This window comes from Leishmania martiniquensis, chromosome 27, assembly GCF_017916325.1.
Source record: "Leishmania martiniquensis isolate LSCM1 chromosome 27, whole genome shotgun sequence".
NCBI classification, from domain to species: domain Eukaryota; phylum Euglenozoa; class Kinetoplastea; order Trypanosomatida; family Trypanosomatidae; genus Leishmania; species Leishmania martiniquensis.
In genome coordinates, this window is record NC_090162.1 from 77,959 (window position 1) to 95,503 (window position 17,545).

Sequence of the window (17,545 nt, forward strand, 5' to 3'; positions counted from 1 at the left end):
ACAAAGTCATATCCACATGCACCGTCAGAAGCGACGGCTGCACACGAAGAGATTCAGAAAACTGGTAACGACAAGGAAAATGGACGCGAAAGGCACATAAACATCTGAAGAAAAATTCAAGTCCACATACAGACACACACACACACACGACAGCCAACAACTGCTGGGGACTCTCAGGACCCTTCGAGTCCGGCTGAAGCCAGAAAACTTCAGAGAAAAGCAAAACGCCCTCACTCGCTCGAAGCCAGAGATGCCTCTTCTTTGTGCATATATATATGTGTGTGTGTGTGCCTTTTCTTTCCGGGAATGAGTTTTACGGCACTCATACTACCCCGCCAGGCTGCCCAGAGGCACAATAATGTCGCTGCCGTGGAGATGCAAAGCAGCAGCGCTCCCAATAGTGCTTGCAGATCCACGGGTGTGAAGATACAATGCGCAGATGAGAAGGAAGATAAAGCCCATCGTTTGAGGCATCTTAGGCCAAACGCGTTCCCTCGGAAACGTTATTGCTTACCTTTTATTCAAATCGGCTGGCCACCGCCAGTGCACAGCCTTCTCGTAAGCTGCGTCAACCTACTACATCGATGTCCATACTGAGGGTATGCGCTAGACCCCCTCAGGAGCTGTGGCGACTACCATGGGGCCGCAGGGTCCAACCTCCGCTGACCGACGGAGAGCTCCCGACGGAGGTAGTGGTGGATTGTATATCAGCTCGGGTATAAAGGAAGCATCGACTTTCGGCGTCATGGCCCGCCCACGACTCTTCGTAAACGGCCTCGGAAAGGAGGCGGGCGGGTCGACGTGGCCTAAACAACCTTGCCCCACGCCGTTCAGCACAGGCAATCGTCTCGTTGGACCCGTGAGGGCCTGTGAAGGACGTCCATTCAGGAAAGAGTTGCTTGCGGGCCCTATTGCAGCGAGCGAGTCCGGTGCATACTCAATGATCTCACCTGCCAGGTCTTCTGGAATGGCCGAGACGCTCAGTTCCTTGCTCATGTGAAGTCGATGCCGGCGCTTCCTCAAGGTGGATACGACATCGCACATCCCGCGCGACAGCGTGTGGATCTTGGCTGGGGTTGCACGTCCGTTGACACGCCTGGCATTCCACTCTTCAGGGGCAGGGGTGCTTGCACAAGAGGAAGTGTACAGGATAAGTGTCTCATCCGGCTGCTCGAAAATCTCGCCACTCTTGAGCTCAACGATCACAGAAGTGTTCGTGCTGCGAGTGCGATGCACCTTCACCCGCCTTTTCTTCCTCGGCTTAGTGTTGGTGTGTTCAGTACCCCCAAGCTCGCTGGCCTTTCCTTTCTCTGATTCAGCGTAGTCCCGAGCACGTCCACCACTCCTATCACCAGAGCCCTGACGCCGGGCGAGCTTCTTGGACCTCTTAGGAAGCGGCGTGTCGTGCAGCACCTCGAAGCCCTTCAGCTCAGCAGCGCCCTCATCCTGAATCTCACGCACCTCGTCCAAGTCCACCTCCAGAAAGCTGCACGATCGGCTGTTGTTGTTCATCCGCGCACGCCGCTTCTTTTTGTGCAGAACGGCGTGTGCTTTACCCCGAAGAGCGGTGTTGCCGTCCTTCACATCACCAGTCACCTCCTTCGGGAGTTGATCAAACTGCGTGCTGTCACCGGGGGGATGGAGATGCGACAGCCGCGGCTTTGCTCTCGTGGCGAGCCCTAGATGAGCCGGGGCAACGCCTCTCGTGTTCAGTAGGGTCGACGACTTTGCAACCGGCAGTGACGGCTCCTCCAACACCTCTCCAGTTTCCAGGTCGGGGAGGCTAGTGATCGAGAGGCTGCGGCCGGGGTGGTGGGGTGCGCGGCGGCGGCTGTTTTTGTGCTTGCTCCTTACACACGTGTCCTCCTGAATAATGTCATGCTGCTCCATGGGAATCCCCTCACGCAAAATGTTGTTGAACTGCCGGCAGTTTCGGAGGCGCCGCTCAGGTTTCATCACCCTGGTAGGGCGGGACGGCACATGCGAAAGTCGTTGCGGCGCTGTGCTAGACTCCGAGGGCAGCGGTTTGCCGCTCTCTAAGAACTCCTGATCACCCTCGACGATCTCACCGGGGGGGGTGTTGTCTTCCGCTATCGAGATCGAAATGTCGCGGCAGCCTCCGCAGCGCCGGCGACGCACTCTCTTAGCCGGAGTCGACAGGGTGGTGCTCTCTTTTGCTGTGTACTTCGGTTGCTGCGACAACATCACCATCACACCGACTTGCATCACCTGACTGCTCGTGGCCGATAGTTTGCCCGTCCTTGCTTTCGGCCTTTGGTTGGAGGTTGGCATAATAGCGCTTTCTTGCAGCTTCTTCATTCTCCCAGCTGGAGCAGAGAGTTTCGCCAACTTGACTGCTTGCGGGCTTTGCGCTGTCGCGGTCGTCCTCTCACGCATCTTCAGCATCTGTGTCTTCACAGCGATGGCCTTTTCCGGCGGCAGCGACATGATGGCAGTCTTGATTTTGTCATTCAGCGCTGCTCGATTCGCCATCACGTTCTCGCCGGATGTTTCTTGCAGAGTTTCCATCGCTTCCATGTACGCACGAATATGCCGCAGTGGCCCCAGCTCTCGGATGAAGCTTCGGTCACTCCAGTCCAGCTTGTCAAACTGGCACTGCGTCACCGCATGGCCTGATTCCTTCAGGAGTCCTATCAAGTGGCGAATGGCATCACCATTAGATGAGCTACTCGACATACCACGGGTGTCCGCCCTGTCAATCATCGCTACGACAGCCTCTTGCGAGGGCAGCGACATGATCGCACTCTTGATCTTGTCATCCAGCACAGATGTGCCAGCCATTGTTCCTTCCACAGGTTTTGCCATGGTCACCTCCTTCGCCTCCACGAGCGCACGGATAGGCAGCAGCATGGCGAGTACCGTGTTGAGCTCACGATCGCTCCAGTCCACCCCCTCGAAGGCACGCAGCGATACTTTCGTGTTTGGATCCTTCAGGCGCCGCACGAGGTCCATGATTGCCTCGGTCTTCTGCATCTCAGTTTTTCCTTCGCTGTAGAAGCCACTCTGTGATTGTGAGGGTCTGATTTGACGACTCTTGACAGCCTTCACTTTCGCAGCGATAGCCTTCTCGGGCGGAAGAGAGTGAACAACCTTCTTCACCTCGCGCTCACGCCTCGAGTTCTCCACCATGGGATTGCTCGCTTTCTCCTCCAAGAAAGCCTTGATCTGCTTGAGCGGCTCCAGCTCTTCTTTGAAATTCTCATCGCTGAAGTTGATAAACTCAAACGCCTCCAATGAAACTTCATCTGATGGGTTGCGCAAACGCTTGATCAACGTGTGGATGAGCTGCGCATTCAACGGGGCTTCCTCTTCATCGGAAAGTGAAACGGATGGCTCCTCGCCCGATACCTCGTACTCTGGCGGCTTTACTTTTCCAATAATATAAGTCCTCTTTCGCCTCTCGAATGCGACCGGGAGGGAAGCGGAAACCGTCGAGAAGGAGCCCTCCGCACACTCGGTATTACTGGTTAGGGAAGACGTCACCACCACCCTGTACGAGTCCTTGGCTCCGAGGCCGCAGTGTCGACGTGTTCGGCCGCGCTCAATAAAAACTTCAAGTGGCGCATCAGAGAGAGAGAGGCTTTCGTGTTCGTCCGCCTCCTCCAAAGAGCCACAAGGAATTTCAGAGTGAGCTGGCGCGCCAACACGGCGTCTCGGGTTGCTGTTGATGAATTCGAATGCCAATGGAACGTAATCTTCGCTCTTGTCCGAGAACGAGTCGTCAGACATCTCCGTTTCCTCGTACGATGAGGCCTCGTATTCTTCATCACTGACTCGCCCAATACGCCGAGAAGCGCCGCCATTGACGAAGCGCATTGGTAGCGCCGCTTCATCACTCGACTCCGTAAACGAAGTGGAGAAGGCTTTTCGGACGTCACGCATCGACGTGACCCTCTCGGTGACTCTTCCTCTGTGCTGTATGGAGGTTGTGCTTAAAGAACTATGGCTCGAGTCGAGCTTCCTTTTTCCTCTCAAGTGGAACTAAACAGTGATGTGAGTAGTGACTGGCCAAGAAAACAAGTTTGTGGATGAAATTGTCGAGTTGAGGTAACAACATTGTATATATATATATATATATATACAATAGGACTCAGTTTAAGGAGTGACGCACACGCACGATTTTATTCGGGGCATAATGAAGATGTTCTGAACCTCGATGAAGGCTTCACTGTCCGCTCTCCGATAGCAGTATCTAAGGCGACATTGCTGCTTTCCGCCGCAAAGAGAAAACAAGCGATGATATCACACCCATTTCTTTTCTAATGAAGATGCTTACTCTCAGCGACACAAAGCCAACCAATGTGTTTCAACATGGTGGCAGTGTTATCATCCCTTACCAGAGAACCTGTAGAAAGGTAAAAGCGCGCCAGAAAACGCCCCTTGTTCCAGATCGAAAAAAAAAACGAGAGCGTCACGTCGAGAACAATCGCTGGCTATCTTCACCTCACTGTCCACGTTCATTGAAAAAGGAAAGAGCGAGGGGTAATAGCTGAGTCAAGCACACCAATGCTGAAGAGCAGGGGGGGAACGCTTTCCAGCAAACTTGGTATCTCTGCCTGCCTCGCTTGAACCACGCAAAAAGCGATGCGATAAGAGGCTCTTCCGACTTTTAAAAAAATCCTAGGAAAGATAGGTGTTCACTTGCTTCACGGCAAAGACCCTATGTGCTATTCTCCTTTAGTAACAGAAAGCTAAGAACAGTTTTCCCTCGCCACATGCATTGCTGACTGGATAAGAGAGAACAGTGCTGGTTTATCAAGAAACAGAAAGAGCTGCCTCCGCCACTTACTTGGCCATGGGGTTTTGTGCAATGTACTCGACAGCATCAGGAATAGACTGAATCTTCTCTGCATCGTGATCTGGTATGTCTAGGATGAATTCCTGCTCGATAGCGAACACAACCTCGACTACATCAAGAGAGTTCAGCCCCAGATCATTCACAAAGTGGGATTCGGGAGTCACCTTGGAGGCGTCGACTTTCTCGAAATTCTTCACTACCTCCAAGACACGAGTTAGAACATCTTTTTTGTCAAGCAGGTACTGACCACTGCGGGAGCCTGGCTCTTCCTGCTGCTCGCCTGAGTACATGCGCAACGAGTACTTTGAAGATGGTGCAGCACCGGCATACATTGCCGTTTCCACGCGGGCAGCAGATTGCAGCTGCGATAGCCTGGCGACAGAGGCGACTAAGGGAAGCGCTAAGCGCTTGCCCAGACGACGAATAAGCGTGCGCTGCATTCTTTCTTTTCGGCTAAGTTCGGTTGCCGCGCGTATTTCTCCGTCTTTATGTTCAAAGGGGAAGTGTATAGAGCAGTCGACAGGTATGATGGTTTCTGTGAAGAAACAGCGACCACATGAAAAGTGCGCGTTGTTCGATATGGCAATGCGACAAGAGACACCGATGTGTTAAATAAGGTGATGGCATAAGCAAAGCAATAAAAGTAAAAAAGCAGAAAACAGGTAAACGGATATAGAGCAATAGCTCAGGAACCATGCAAAGCAGGTGCACTAGACGCGCTAGTTCGCACCAGTAGTGCTGCGACACAGCAGCACGGTCATTAGTACCTCATCACCCCAGAGGAGACGACGGGTAATAATGGCGGGTCAAGAGAGAAGCTACATGGTGCAGCCTGAGCCGTGAGGAGTCTACTAACATATGCAGCGCATTTTTTCTTGCCGTAATATACTCAGTCTGAAGCGAGATCCATGAACAACACTAGCGGCGTGCAAATCATGAATGTTGGCAATGGAAGTCATGCGGTCACTTTTTGCGCCGTATGCCAACGATAAACATCATTCAGAGATGCAATATTTCAAGAACGTCAACTGTGAGAAACCAAACTATGTACTCATAGCGCCGCCACGTCCAAAAAAAAACGAGAAACTAGAGATGCTAGAGGGGCAAACACAGCCCATCAGTGGAGCTTCAAAGACAGCCATCTAGAGTGGCTATCCACACCTAGCCCTCCGGCCCTTTCACTATACAGTGGATATTCGATGCTTACTTATACACCAGTCGCTGAATGGGTCGTTCAGCGGTGGTTCGCCACCTCATGACAGAAAGGTCAGCCACCGGTTACTAAAAAAAAAAGCGGTGAAGACTGTCAGCAGCAGTCTTCGAGCGTTTTAGACTTCTTAATTCCACAAGAGCGACAGCTGCTCTGCTTTTTAATCTTTAGCTCAGCTGATTCTGTGCTGACTATTCTCAGGCAATCCCAAAAATGCGGAATATTGTTAGTTGCTAAATTGAGCCAGGAAGCCCCTTCACCACATGAGAGCCAAGCAAAGTATTTGATGATGTGAAGCAGCATCAGTGCTACGAGAAGAAACAGACGAAACCCATTGAACCTAGAAGCGGTCAGCATAAAAACACATCAGGACACTTGAGAAGAAAAACCTCTTCACTCTCGTGTTGGGGAGACATTCTTGCAAACCACCGAAGAGCAAGAGCTCCCTTAGAACCTGATAATGTCATAGGGGCAACCTTTCGGAGCTCTTCCTACAAAAGAGCCTTTTGGCCTCTGAGAGACTGCACAGTGCTATGAGCAGACTACAGGTACTAAACCTAATCCTTTTCTTTTCAGAGCAATTTGGACAACATGATTGCTACCCTCAAAGTTGCTCTTATGCGCAGGACCAATCGAAAGTAAAACAGCCCTCTTGAGTTACCTTACCTTTGGCAGCGCAAAATCACCCTAAGTCCAAGTGCCTATGCCAGTAAAAAGGTGCCTCAAGCACACTCGATAAATATGTGACCTTGGCAATACGCGCAAGCACAACTTTTGTGCACACTTGCTACCACTTACTGTGGAAGTAAGCTTTCTATCACGCTATCCTTCCTTTTACAGTCACAATGGTTCTACAACACCTCAGTGCGCGTGATATCTCAGGCGCGCAGCACACCACTCTATGAGAGTGAAGGGGCACCAAGCAGCGCTTATCCGTGACAGTGCCGAGCCATCTCTGGCTGCGACAGAGGGTGGCGGCGCCCACGATGTGGGGAGGGCAGAGCGACTTATGGCTGCTGATGCCGGCGGCCGTGCCCATGGTGGCGTGGCGTCGAAGCGGCCTGCTACCGTGAGCGCGCTTGTGCCGCGCATGTGCTGTGCGAAGCGTGGGCCGCCGCTCGAAAGTGCCCTACCCCCCCTGCCCCCGCTCCCCCTCCGCTCGGCCTGCACTCTGCGTACGTGTGTGAGGGGGCCTGAGCCACGGCGCGGGGGCTGCTTTTGGTGCGGCCTGCGAAGCGTGGTGGCGTGTAGGGTGTGGTGCGGGGGTGGGTGGGCGCCTGTCCGTGGCGCTTGCGTAGGGCAGCGTCGCCCCCTCACTTCCACATACACACACACACACACGTCGTCGGGCCCCGTGTGGCAGCTCTGCAGGGTGGGAGTGGTGCATGATGAGAAAACGCAATTCAGGCTGCAAATATGGGCCGGCTAAAAAGCGGGGTGTAGTGTTTTTTTAAGGTTGGACCAAAGGGTTTTGTTGTCAATGTTGATATCCTTAAGGAAAAAACGCAGAAAAAAATGTGTTAAGTGCTTGTGTAGGAAGTGTCCTGTCACTTTACTATTTTTGAGCTGGCATGTGTGTTGTAGGCGCTTTCTTTGGATTGTTTGTTTAATGTTTGCGATTACGCATGTTTTTGCTACTTTCGTCGAAAGAGTATAGACACTTGTATTAAGCACATCTGATTGCTGAGGACATTGGTCGGCGTGTTTTTTCTTCACGTTTGCACTGTTGCTCTCTACTTTCCTGGTTTTTTGTAGTGTTCGTTAATGTGTCGTGGGTTCTTCGTGCGCTTTTGGGTCTATTGAACAGCTTTCAGGAAACATAACGACTCTACTTTCGTGGCTTCGCGAAGGAGGATGCTAAGGCTGCCATTATCAAGTAGAGAATGCATTACGAACTCATAAGGTCTCTTGGCTCGTTCATGCCAGGTTGGCGAGTGTAGTTCGTTTTGTTGAAGCGAATAATCCTGGTGTTACTGTTGTTGCTGGAGGAGCGATTAGGCTTACGGGCAGCCTGCTGATTTTTTTTTTTTGCAGTGCTGACTCAATGTGCTTCTTTTTTCACAGTGGAAAGGGCCACGTTCTCGTTGTTGCTCGTTGGGAGTCTGCCGAGAGCACCTTTCTCATGTTACTGGCCCATGATACACAGGGCACAAGTGGCATGATAGGGCGCCAGCAGCCTCACGACGTCTAGTTATTCTGCCTTTTCCTTTATGGCGCACTCCTAGCTCATCCCTCTGTGGTAAATCGGTCTGCTGAAAGCGAAAAAAGGTAGGACGTATGTTTTTCCTCTCCTTTCTTGCGGTAGGAAGGGGTACTTTATTTCACGTCTTTTACCGTTTTCCAGATGCAATCTAATCTCTCCTCGATGAACCACGGTTAATGTGTTCTCTTTTTGCTGATTTTTTTCGCTCCTCATGGCGTTTAGTGGTCGAGAGTAACCTGGGGTATTAGTATTAGCGCTGTGAAAGTACACCCTTCAACAAAATCTTAGGGATATGTTTTCCGGAGGAGGAACAGTGCGTAACTGCGTTGTAGCGGAGCTGCCAGTGACTCATCTTTGCGGACGAAAAACAGGAAGCGATTGCCCCTTCACTTCTTTCCTTGCCAGTGCATCTTTGCTCTCAAGAGTGCTGAGCTTTATTCTTCTTTGCACCAGAGATTTCGGTATGGTGCGCCGCTCCATGGTTGTACTGAAACTTGGTGTTGCAGCTGTCATGTGCTTCCGCAGTGTGCTTCCCTACTTTCTTTTGCCCCTTTCCTTTACTACTATCAAACATGAAAGTTTAATTTAGTATCTCGTTTTGAGGAGCTGATCTGAAGCGCACTAATCAAGCGAAGAAAGATTCTCGTCTGGAGCTGAAGCTCACATATCATTTTTGTGTTTCTTTCGTTGACTCGCTATCGAGGCTGCTCTATCAAGCGCAGAAAACAAAAAATGATGCGCCGTAGCTGCATTGTGCTATCCGCGGCACTCCCACCGGAGTGGGTGGCTGCGGCAAGAAAGGAGTTGAAGAACCGTGACCCCGCGACCTTGGCCACTCACTCCAGCAACGGATTCGACATAAAGCCGCTCTACCTAGCGGAGGACGTGGAGATGCACCCGGCGATGCCTGGCTTTTTCCCGTACACCCGTGGTGTGCACTCGACGATGTATGCCGGCCGCCCGTGGACGATTCGACAGTACGCTGGTTTTTCCACGGCGGAGGAGTCGAACAACTTCTACAAAACTGCTCTCAAAAATGGACAGCAAGGCCTATCAGTTGCTTTTGATCTACCGACACACCGTGGCTACGACTCTGACCATCCGCGCGTCTCCGGTGATATTGGGATGGCTGGCGTTGCGGTGGATTCTGTGGAAGACATGAAATTGCTTTTCAAAGATATCCCTTTGGATAAGGTGAGTGTTTCCATGACCATGAATGGCGCTGTTATCCCTGTTCTCGCCTTTTTCGCGGTGGCTGCAGAGGAGAGCGGTGTTTCGCAAGAGAAGCTGTGTGGCACCATCCAAAACGATATCTTGAAGGAGTTTATGGTGCGCAACACGTACATTTTCCCTCCTACCCCCTCAATGCGCGTCCTCGGCGATGTTATGGCCTACCTGAGCAAGCGCCAGCCGAAATTTAATAGTATCAGTATCAGCGGCTACCACATCCAAGAGGCCGGTGGCCACGGTGCCTTGGAGCTAGCGTTCACCCTCGCCAATGGCCTCGAGTACATTCGGTGCGCCGAGCAGCGTGGGCTGACAGTGGACGATGTGGCACCGCGGTTTTCGTTTTTTTTCGGCATTGGCATGAACTTTTACTGTGAGATTGCGAAACTTCGTGCTGCAAGGACGCTGTGGGCGACATACGTGAAGAAGAAGTTCAATCCGAAGAATCCGAAGAGTCTGCTTCTACGAACGCACTCACAGACGTCTGGCTGGTCCCTGACCGAGCAGGACATGGAAAACAACATCATTCGGACAACTATTGAGGCCATGGCGGCTGTGATGGGGGGTGTGCAGAGTCTGCACACGAATGCCTACGATGAGGCTGTGGCACTTCCATCGGTGCAGAGCTCTCGGACTGCGCGTAATACCCAGATTATCCTTCAGGAGGAAACACACATTTGCGGCGTTGTGGACCCATGGGGCGGGTCGTATATGATGGAGGCACTGACGCAGGATATGATGAAGAGGGCGTCCGAAATCATCGACGATGTGGAGGCGAAGGGTGGCATGACTAAATGCATTGAGGAGGGTTTCCCGAAACTCATGGTGGAGGAGAGTGCTGCGCGGCGGCAGGCGGCCATCGATTCGGGCGCAGAAACCATTGTCGGCGTCAACAAGTATATCAATCCAAATGACAAAGTCCCTGAGACACTTCGTATTGATAACGACAAGGTGCGCAATGGCCAGATTGCCGCATTGAAGAAGCTGAAGACCGCACGCGACAACGCCAGGGTGCATGAGATGCTGAAGAAGGTGACGGAAGCTTGCAGGGACGACAAGATCAATATTCTCGAGGCTGCCATTGAGGCTGCGCGAGTGCGGGCAACTCTTGGTGAGATTACCTCCGCTATGGAGGAAGTCTACGGCCGCTACGTTGCGAAGAATCAGGTAGTGCAAGGCGTGTATTACAACTCCTACCTGAAGGGAGGCGGCAAGGAGGAGCAGAAGCACGTTGAAGCCATCAAAGCCCGCATCGACGCCTTCGCGGCGAGGGAGGGTCGTCGACCGCGGATTATGGTGGCCAAAGTTGGCCAGGACGGACACGACCGTGGCGCAAAAGTGGTTGCCACTGGCCTCGCCGACATGGGCTATGATGTAGATATTGGCCCGTTGTTTCAGACTCCCGAAGAGGTTGCCCGCCATGCCGTCGAAAACGATGTGCATATTTGCGGGGCGAGCTCACTTGCTGCAGGCCATCGAACGCTTATTCCGCAGCTCATAGACGAGCTGAAGAAGCTCGGCGCTGACGATATCATCGTTACTGCCGGTGGCGTGATTCCACCCGAAGACTACCAGAGTCTTTACGACGCCGGCGTTAAGCTCATCTTTGGCCCCGGCACGCCCATTCCGAAGTGCGCTGAACAGATGATCGAGGTCCTGGAGGCTCGTCAGAAGTAAGCGCACGCGCTACGGGGCTTGTCACTCTTGGAGTGGCAGCCTCATCACCAAAACATTTTTTTACTCTTCCATACTGGCTTGCAACTTTCTGCTTCCTTTGTAGAGGCCGACACACTCTGCCTCAAGCACGCTGCAGCTTTACTCCTTGATTGCTACTCGCTTTCTTTTCGTGTGTGCTTCTCATATCTTTTATTTCTGCCATTGCTACTCTGAAGTCGCATGACTGTTTTGCTCTTCCTTCAAATGCTTTTTTCTCGTTTTCGATGAAATTCGACATCGCCAAACTCTTGCTTCCTCCCCGAATTCGACATGTACTACCACCAGCGGAGGCTTCTGTGGTTTCCTCGTACTCGTGCGCCCGTACACGCTCCCAAAGAATCAGTGAGTGAAGCTCAATTTAGGGCTAGAGAAAAGCACCTTTCTGGGGACCTGCAGCAGGAACGGCACACAAGACGAATTCTCTTTACCTACTTGCACTGTGAAAGCGAAAAAAAGGGGAAATTCTTTTGAGGTGTCATCGTGGTGTACCAGACGTTTTTATTCTCTGCTTGCCCGCCGGCCGGTTCCGCTCGTTTTTATTTTCTCGCGCCCGTGCCTTTCGCTTTCGTGACGAGGGATGGAATTAGCAATGCTGAATATCACCGAAGGAAAACCTCTCTGCTTTTTTCTTCAAAGGGAATAAGCGAACTAAAACGAAGAAAAACGAAATGCGCACATTGACGCACTTTCCAGCTCTCCGCTCAGATATGCATTTGCACATCTGGGCAACCGATATATATATATATATGCGCTCATTCATTACTCTTTGCTATCGTGGAGGTCGCAGCTACCCCTGATGAGTGGAAACTGGTCTAGGCGCGCGTGATATCTCAGGCGCGCAGCACACCACTCTATGAGAGTGAAGGGGCACCAAGCAGCGCTTATCCGTGACAGTGCCGAGCCATCTCTGGCTGCGACAGAGGGTGGCGGCGCCCACGATGTGGGGAGGGCAGAGCGACTTATGGCTGCTGATGCCGGCGGCCGTGCCCATGGTGGCGTGGCGTCGAAGCGGCGCATGACGCGTATTCTGTAGCCGAGGGGAGAGGCGCACGGAAGAGAAAAATCACAGATGTAATTGAGAGCTGTTTCCTCGGAAGGGGAGAGTGTGAAGAAGGCTGACTGTGACGATGTTTAATCGAAGCTCAGCCGTCTCTGCATACACTCTTTGTGCGTATGCGGAGGCGCATGCGACAGTGAATAGCAGATGGCGTTAGCACGCGATGCGAATCGTCGGGCGGTCTGCTTAATGGAAAAGCGATTGCAGAAGCTTTAGCTTCCGTACCTGCGTCTGCGATGTGTTCTGAGGCTGCCAAGCGATGCACAAAGCAACAGGCCATTTCTCTAGACACTCACTGCCTCCACGCATTTCCTTCTCACTCGCATCTTGCCTTCTTCAGTGCAGGGTCACGTATAGCGGCACTCCACACAACCAGAAAGGAAAGGGAAAGGAAAAGGCAGAGCAACTGATGACATGTGTGGCATCACGGCTTTTACGATCATCTCATTCTGCTATGACATTTATTTGGCTGACCCCTCCTGTTTTCACCCTGAAGTTGTGTCAGCTGTTGCTACAGCGACAGGAAGCGTCGGGCGGTTCAAACACGGCCCCTCCTGGTGACTTTTTTTAGCTCATACTTTCTGCTTTCTCTCATATCCACCCCATGTCACTCTTTTCAACCGCTAGTTTTTTGAGGGACATCAAACACGTCGATAAGGACCTGCGATTAATGGCCCTGTTTGATCTTCAGCGTCACCTACCAAGTGCGGCTGACGACACTATCACCAACGACGTGGTGGATCAAGTGCTTCGTTGCCTTTCTCTTGACGAGCGGTGTGAGGAAGTTCAGAACGAGGCCGCTAACGTGCTTCCCTATATGGTGGTAAAGTGCAGCCAGAGAGATGTAGTTTTCCAGTACCTGTTGTCAAATATCACGAAAAAGCGTGTGCCGGATGGCAGCTATGCCGCTGACTTGCAGTACCTCAGTGGAATGGCTTTTCGAAGGTGCTGTACTGAGTTCGCTAGCGAGGCTCGCAGAAACGTGACTTTCTGGCAAAAGCAAATTAATGTGGCTCGGCATCTCTGCGCCGGCTGTGCAGCGCAGCTTGACTTGGATGACGTGGAGGACACGCCGCGCGAGATTCTTTACACCGCGGTGAATGTGCTTGTGCCCGCCTACAAAGAAGCGCTAGGCGAGCGTGATGCCCTCATAAAGCGGGCGGTGAGGGACTTCCAGAAAACCAATTCGATCCGACACTCAAGCCTCACCCTCGTCGAATCCCTGCTGCCGCTTGTGAACACCTCGACGCAAGAAAATGTGATAGGAGAGTCGCTGAAGCTGCTTGTGGCCGCGACATCCAACGAACAGTACGTCGCCTACCTTCAGCTCTTCGAGGTCGAGATGCGTGCGCTGCGGTCGCCTCCCATGCAGGCGGTTCAACAGGTCATCGACTCCGCTTGCGAGCGTCTTGCCCATGCCACGGAGCAGTACGATGAAAGGGAGGACAGCACAGATACGCTGCTTGAAGTTGTCTACTCTCTGGTGCAGATGCGAAAAAGTGGCGAGACCCCTTTGTGGCAAGGCACCTTCGCCGCTGTCAAGGACTTGTGCACTTTCGATCCGTACGCGTCAGGTGCAGAGGAGGACACCTGCGCTACCGGCAGCGGATACGATAACGACTATGACGAGTACTACGATTACGACAACGGGACGTCAGACTCTACATGGAAGATTCGCACGTGGGCGATTCGTATCTTGCAGGTGCTTGTGGCTCACCACGACGATAAGGCGTTGGGCATGCAGTCCCTAATTATAGCGGCGACCGCGCTCCAGGACCGCGCGCAAGCCGTGCAGCTGGAGGCCGTGAAACTGGTGCGCACGGTGGCCCGTTGTACCTACGCGCGTGACGCGGACTGCGTCGCATTGGTTACGAGCCTCTGCCATGAAATCTGCAAGCGCGTCGGTGTTGAGGATGACAAGATTACGACCTCCCTCGTAAAGGCTCTGAATGACATATTTGATGCCCTCGCGCACGCTGCGGGGCTTTGTGAGAGCACAGTGCCGCTAGTGCTGAATCAGGTCCGCGCCCACTTCTCCCAAGTGGCAACCAGTGCGGCCGCCGTGGAGGGGTGCCGGAGCATTGTGGTGAGCGTTGTGAGGTCAAGGGGAGATGGTGCATTGTTGGACAGTGAGATCGTGAACCTTGCTAAGGAGCTTCCGGCGTTGTGCCTGTGCGGCGGCAAGTCGAGTGCCATAGCAGTCTGCATCACCAAGGTCAGCGACACGCTTGCGCAGGTGTATGAGATCACCCACGACGTATCGGTACCGGCCGCTCTGAGCAGCAACTATGGCGCTCTGCTAGAGAACCGTAGCTTTCCGGCCGCGTGCCGAGCGGCAGCGGCAGAGGGTCTGGCGAACTGGGCTGCAGCCTATGGTCTCCCCACAGGGGAGCAACCCGTCACCTCGCTATGGCGCGCACTGGACCACGAGGAAGTGAGGCTGCATACCCTCCGAGCATTGAGCACGATTGCGAGCAGCAATATATCGTCGGTATCGCTTCCGGCTCCTGCGCTGGAGAAAGTGGCGCTGCTAGCTGATTCCGAGTCGGCAAGCGTGCGGGCGTCCTCCGTCGACGTGCTCTTGCGCTACTTGACAGCACACAGCATGCCATCTTTAGCGGCGCCACTTCTGCAGCACTTGATGACCATGTTTGCACCGGGCCATTCCCTGTCACTGTCGTCGTGTGAGCTAGCCGAGGTCTGCTCGCTGGCGCTTCTTCTCGCAAAGCTCTTCCAGCTCCAAACAGAGAAGGCTGTATCGTTCTACGAGACGTACATTGTGGAGTCGTGGGAACACATTGCTCGACTGGCCGATGCTGTGCTATGGAGTCGGAGCCTGATGAACCCAGCACTAGACAGCCTCACAACGCTCGTGGCCACCGTGTATGAGCATGAGTTTGCGTCACGAACGGCGATCGAGGATGATGTGCGCCAGTTTTTGGTATCGAACCAGCCACACATCTCATGCATCTGCAGAATGGTGCGCTGCGTGCGCGCTGCCTCCAGATCCACTATTAACGCCTTTTTGCTCTCTCTTTCTGACCAACTGGCGGAACGGGCGCACCTCCTCCTTTGTGTCGGCGAGGTTGGCCAGGTGAGCAGGCTGGATGCCGAATGGTCCGCGCTGGTTCTGAACAGTGTGCAGAGCAAGGAAGGCGAGTTGGTGCGGTCTTGCGGAGAGCTGTCGCTTGCGTTGTGCATGCTGCACCCTGGCAACACCGAGACCATCTTGACAACGTGCGGTGAGCGGGCAGTGGAAGGCGGCACCACTGGCAGGTACTATTATGTGAAGTCCATCAAAGAAGCTGCAACACGGGCCCTTTCGCAGCAGCGCACAGCGTTTCACGACGCTGCAGTGAGCAAACACCTCCTGTCCCTCCTCCTTCAGTCATCTGCGGGCGCAGACTTGGTGGAGCTATACGGAGCGTGCGCTGGAATTCTTAGCGTGTTCTTGCTTGACGTAGAACCCGGCTTGATGATCGCCGATGCCTTGTTCAAGACAGAAACGTCCCTGGATACGCGAGTGACGTGCATGGTGGCCCTGCGCTACTTCCTGAGCACGCTGGTGGAGCGTTCTGCAACGATTGAGGGTTATCGCTCCATTACCTTGCGGGCACTTTTCCAGCTGCACCGGCCTACGGACACAAAGGAGAGCACCGCACCGTCGCTGCCGCTGCGCTGCATGGCCTTGAGACTTTTGACCACGGTGCTTCAGATCTGTCCGTGTTGGCTCCTTTGCGAGGAGACACGCTCGACAATATTTCCGAATTTGTTGCAGGAGCTGCGGGAAGACGCCAAGCTGCTGGGAACGTATGACTTGAGTGGGTACACCCACCGTGTGGACAAGGGGCTGGAGTGCCGCAAGCTGGCGTTCGAGTCGCTCTCTGCAGTCTTCGGAGCCGCTCGCCAGCACAGCGTGGATCTGGTGGAATACTGTGAATCGGAGAGTTCTGTTGTCAACATGCTCATTGTGGCTTGCAGCTCTCACGGCAGCGGTGATCGCGAAGCTTCGATCAATGATACCGCGAAGGATCTGCTTGTGCTATTTGTCGAGAGGAGGCCCGAGTTCATCTTCTCTGCTCCGCAGGTTGACTCCTTGGTCTCAAAGCTATCGCACGACATCAAGTGGGGTGCCTCACTGACAGATGCGCAGAAGACGACACTCTTGCACACCATCCGATGTGTCATGAAGCTGAGTAGTCAACCTGCTTTTGCGTGTCACGCAGGCTTCCAGGAAGTGGCGGAGGTCGCCCGCAAATCTACCTTACTGCCGCAAAGCCTCAAGCTGTGACGCATGGACCCTCTTGTCTTTCGGCGCATAGTAAAGCTTCTCCTCCCTATTGAATCTCGGCACTGGTCCGCCGGCAACACCCGCCCCGTGAGCGTCTACGCATCAATATGCACGAGTACCTGCGCGCCTGTCTGCGAGGCCGACGCAGTTACGGTGCAGGTTGTATGCCTGCCGTCTCTTCAGTGAGTGCTTTGCATGCAAGGCACCTCCCCTCACCCTTTCTCGAAGGCGGTCTATTGTACGTCGTCTTTCTTACCGTTGAGTATTCCTGCTGGCTGGGGACACGCTTCAGTGCGCGTGATATCTCAGGCGCGCAGCACACCACTCTATGAGAGTGAAGGGGCACCAAGCAGCGCTTATCCGTGACAGTGCCGAGCCATCTCTGGCTGCGACAGAGGGTGGCGGCGCCCACGATGTGGGGAGGGCAGAGCGACTTATGGCTGCTGATGCCGGCGGCCGTGCCCATGGTGGCGTGGCGTCGAAGCGGCCTGCTACCGTGAGCGCGCTTGTGCCGCGCATGTGCTGTGCGAAGCGTGGGCCGCCGCTCGAAAGTGCCCTACCCCCCCTGCCCCCGCTCCCCCTCCGCTCGGCCTGCACTCTGCGTACGTGTGTGAGGGGGCCTGAGCCACGGCGCGGGGGCTGCTTTTGGTGCGGCCTGCGAAGCGTGGTGGCGTGTAGGGTGTGGTGCGGGGGTGGGTGGGCGCCTGTCCGTGGCGCTTGCGTAGGGCAGCGTCGCCCCCTCACTTCCACATACACACACACACACACGTCGTCGGGCCCCGTGTGGCAGCTCTGCAGAGGGGGCGGAGTGGTGCGTGGCGCGTATTCTGTGGCCGAGGGGCGCAGGGTAGAGAAAATGCGTCATTTCTCCGTTGTCTCGTTTGCTTTTGAAAAGTTTCCTCCTTCACTGTAGATGCGTCTTGGCGCTTCACTACGCCCTCCCCCTCCTCTCGCCCCATCGGCGGCCTGCGCGGTCTGTGTGCAATGAGAACGGAGACAGGGGAGAGCGAGTCTCGTCCTCT

General features: G+C 53.9%; 4 protein-coding genes across 4 annotated transcripts; 2 read left to right on the plus strand and 2 right to left on the minus strand.

Moving 5' to 3' along the window:
- Positions 1–606: 606 nt before the first annotated feature.
- LSCM1_03372 (uncharacterized protein) lies at positions 607–3,903 on the minus strand (the record flags this gene model as incomplete). The annotated part of the gene is made up of 1 exon (XM_067320916.1): positions 607–3,903. The coding sequence occupies one exon, from the start codon at positions 3,901–3,903 to the stop codon at positions 607–609; it is 3,297 nt and encodes a 1,098-aa protein (XP_067177526.1).
- A 903-nt stretch (positions 3,904–4,806) lies between these two features.
- On the minus strand, positions 4,807–5,259 carry LSCM1_03373 (uncharacterized protein; the record flags this gene model as incomplete). Its single annotated transcript, XM_067320917.1, has 1 exon — positions 4,807–5,259. The coding sequence occupies one exon, from the start codon at positions 5,257–5,259 to the stop codon at positions 4,807–4,809; it is 453 nt and encodes a 150-aa protein (XP_067177527.1).
- A 3,705-nt stretch (positions 5,260–8,964) lies between these two features.
- On the plus strand, positions 8,965–11,136 carry LSCM1_03374 (uncharacterized protein; the record flags this gene model as incomplete). The annotated part of the gene is made up of 1 exon (XM_067320918.1): positions 8,965–11,136. The coding sequence occupies one exon, from the start codon at positions 8,965–8,967 to the stop codon at positions 11,134–11,136; it is 2,172 nt and encodes a 723-aa protein (XP_067177528.1).
- Positions 11,137–12,836: 1,700 nt separating this feature from the next.
- On the plus strand, positions 12,837–16,523 carry LSCM1_03375 (uncharacterized protein; the record flags this gene model as incomplete). Its single annotated transcript, XM_067320919.1, has 1 exon — positions 12,837–16,523. The coding sequence occupies one exon, from the start codon at positions 12,837–12,839 to the stop codon at positions 16,521–16,523; it is 3,687 nt and encodes a 1,228-aa protein (XP_067177529.1).
- Between the last annotated feature and the right edge of the window lie 1,022 nt (positions 16,524–17,545).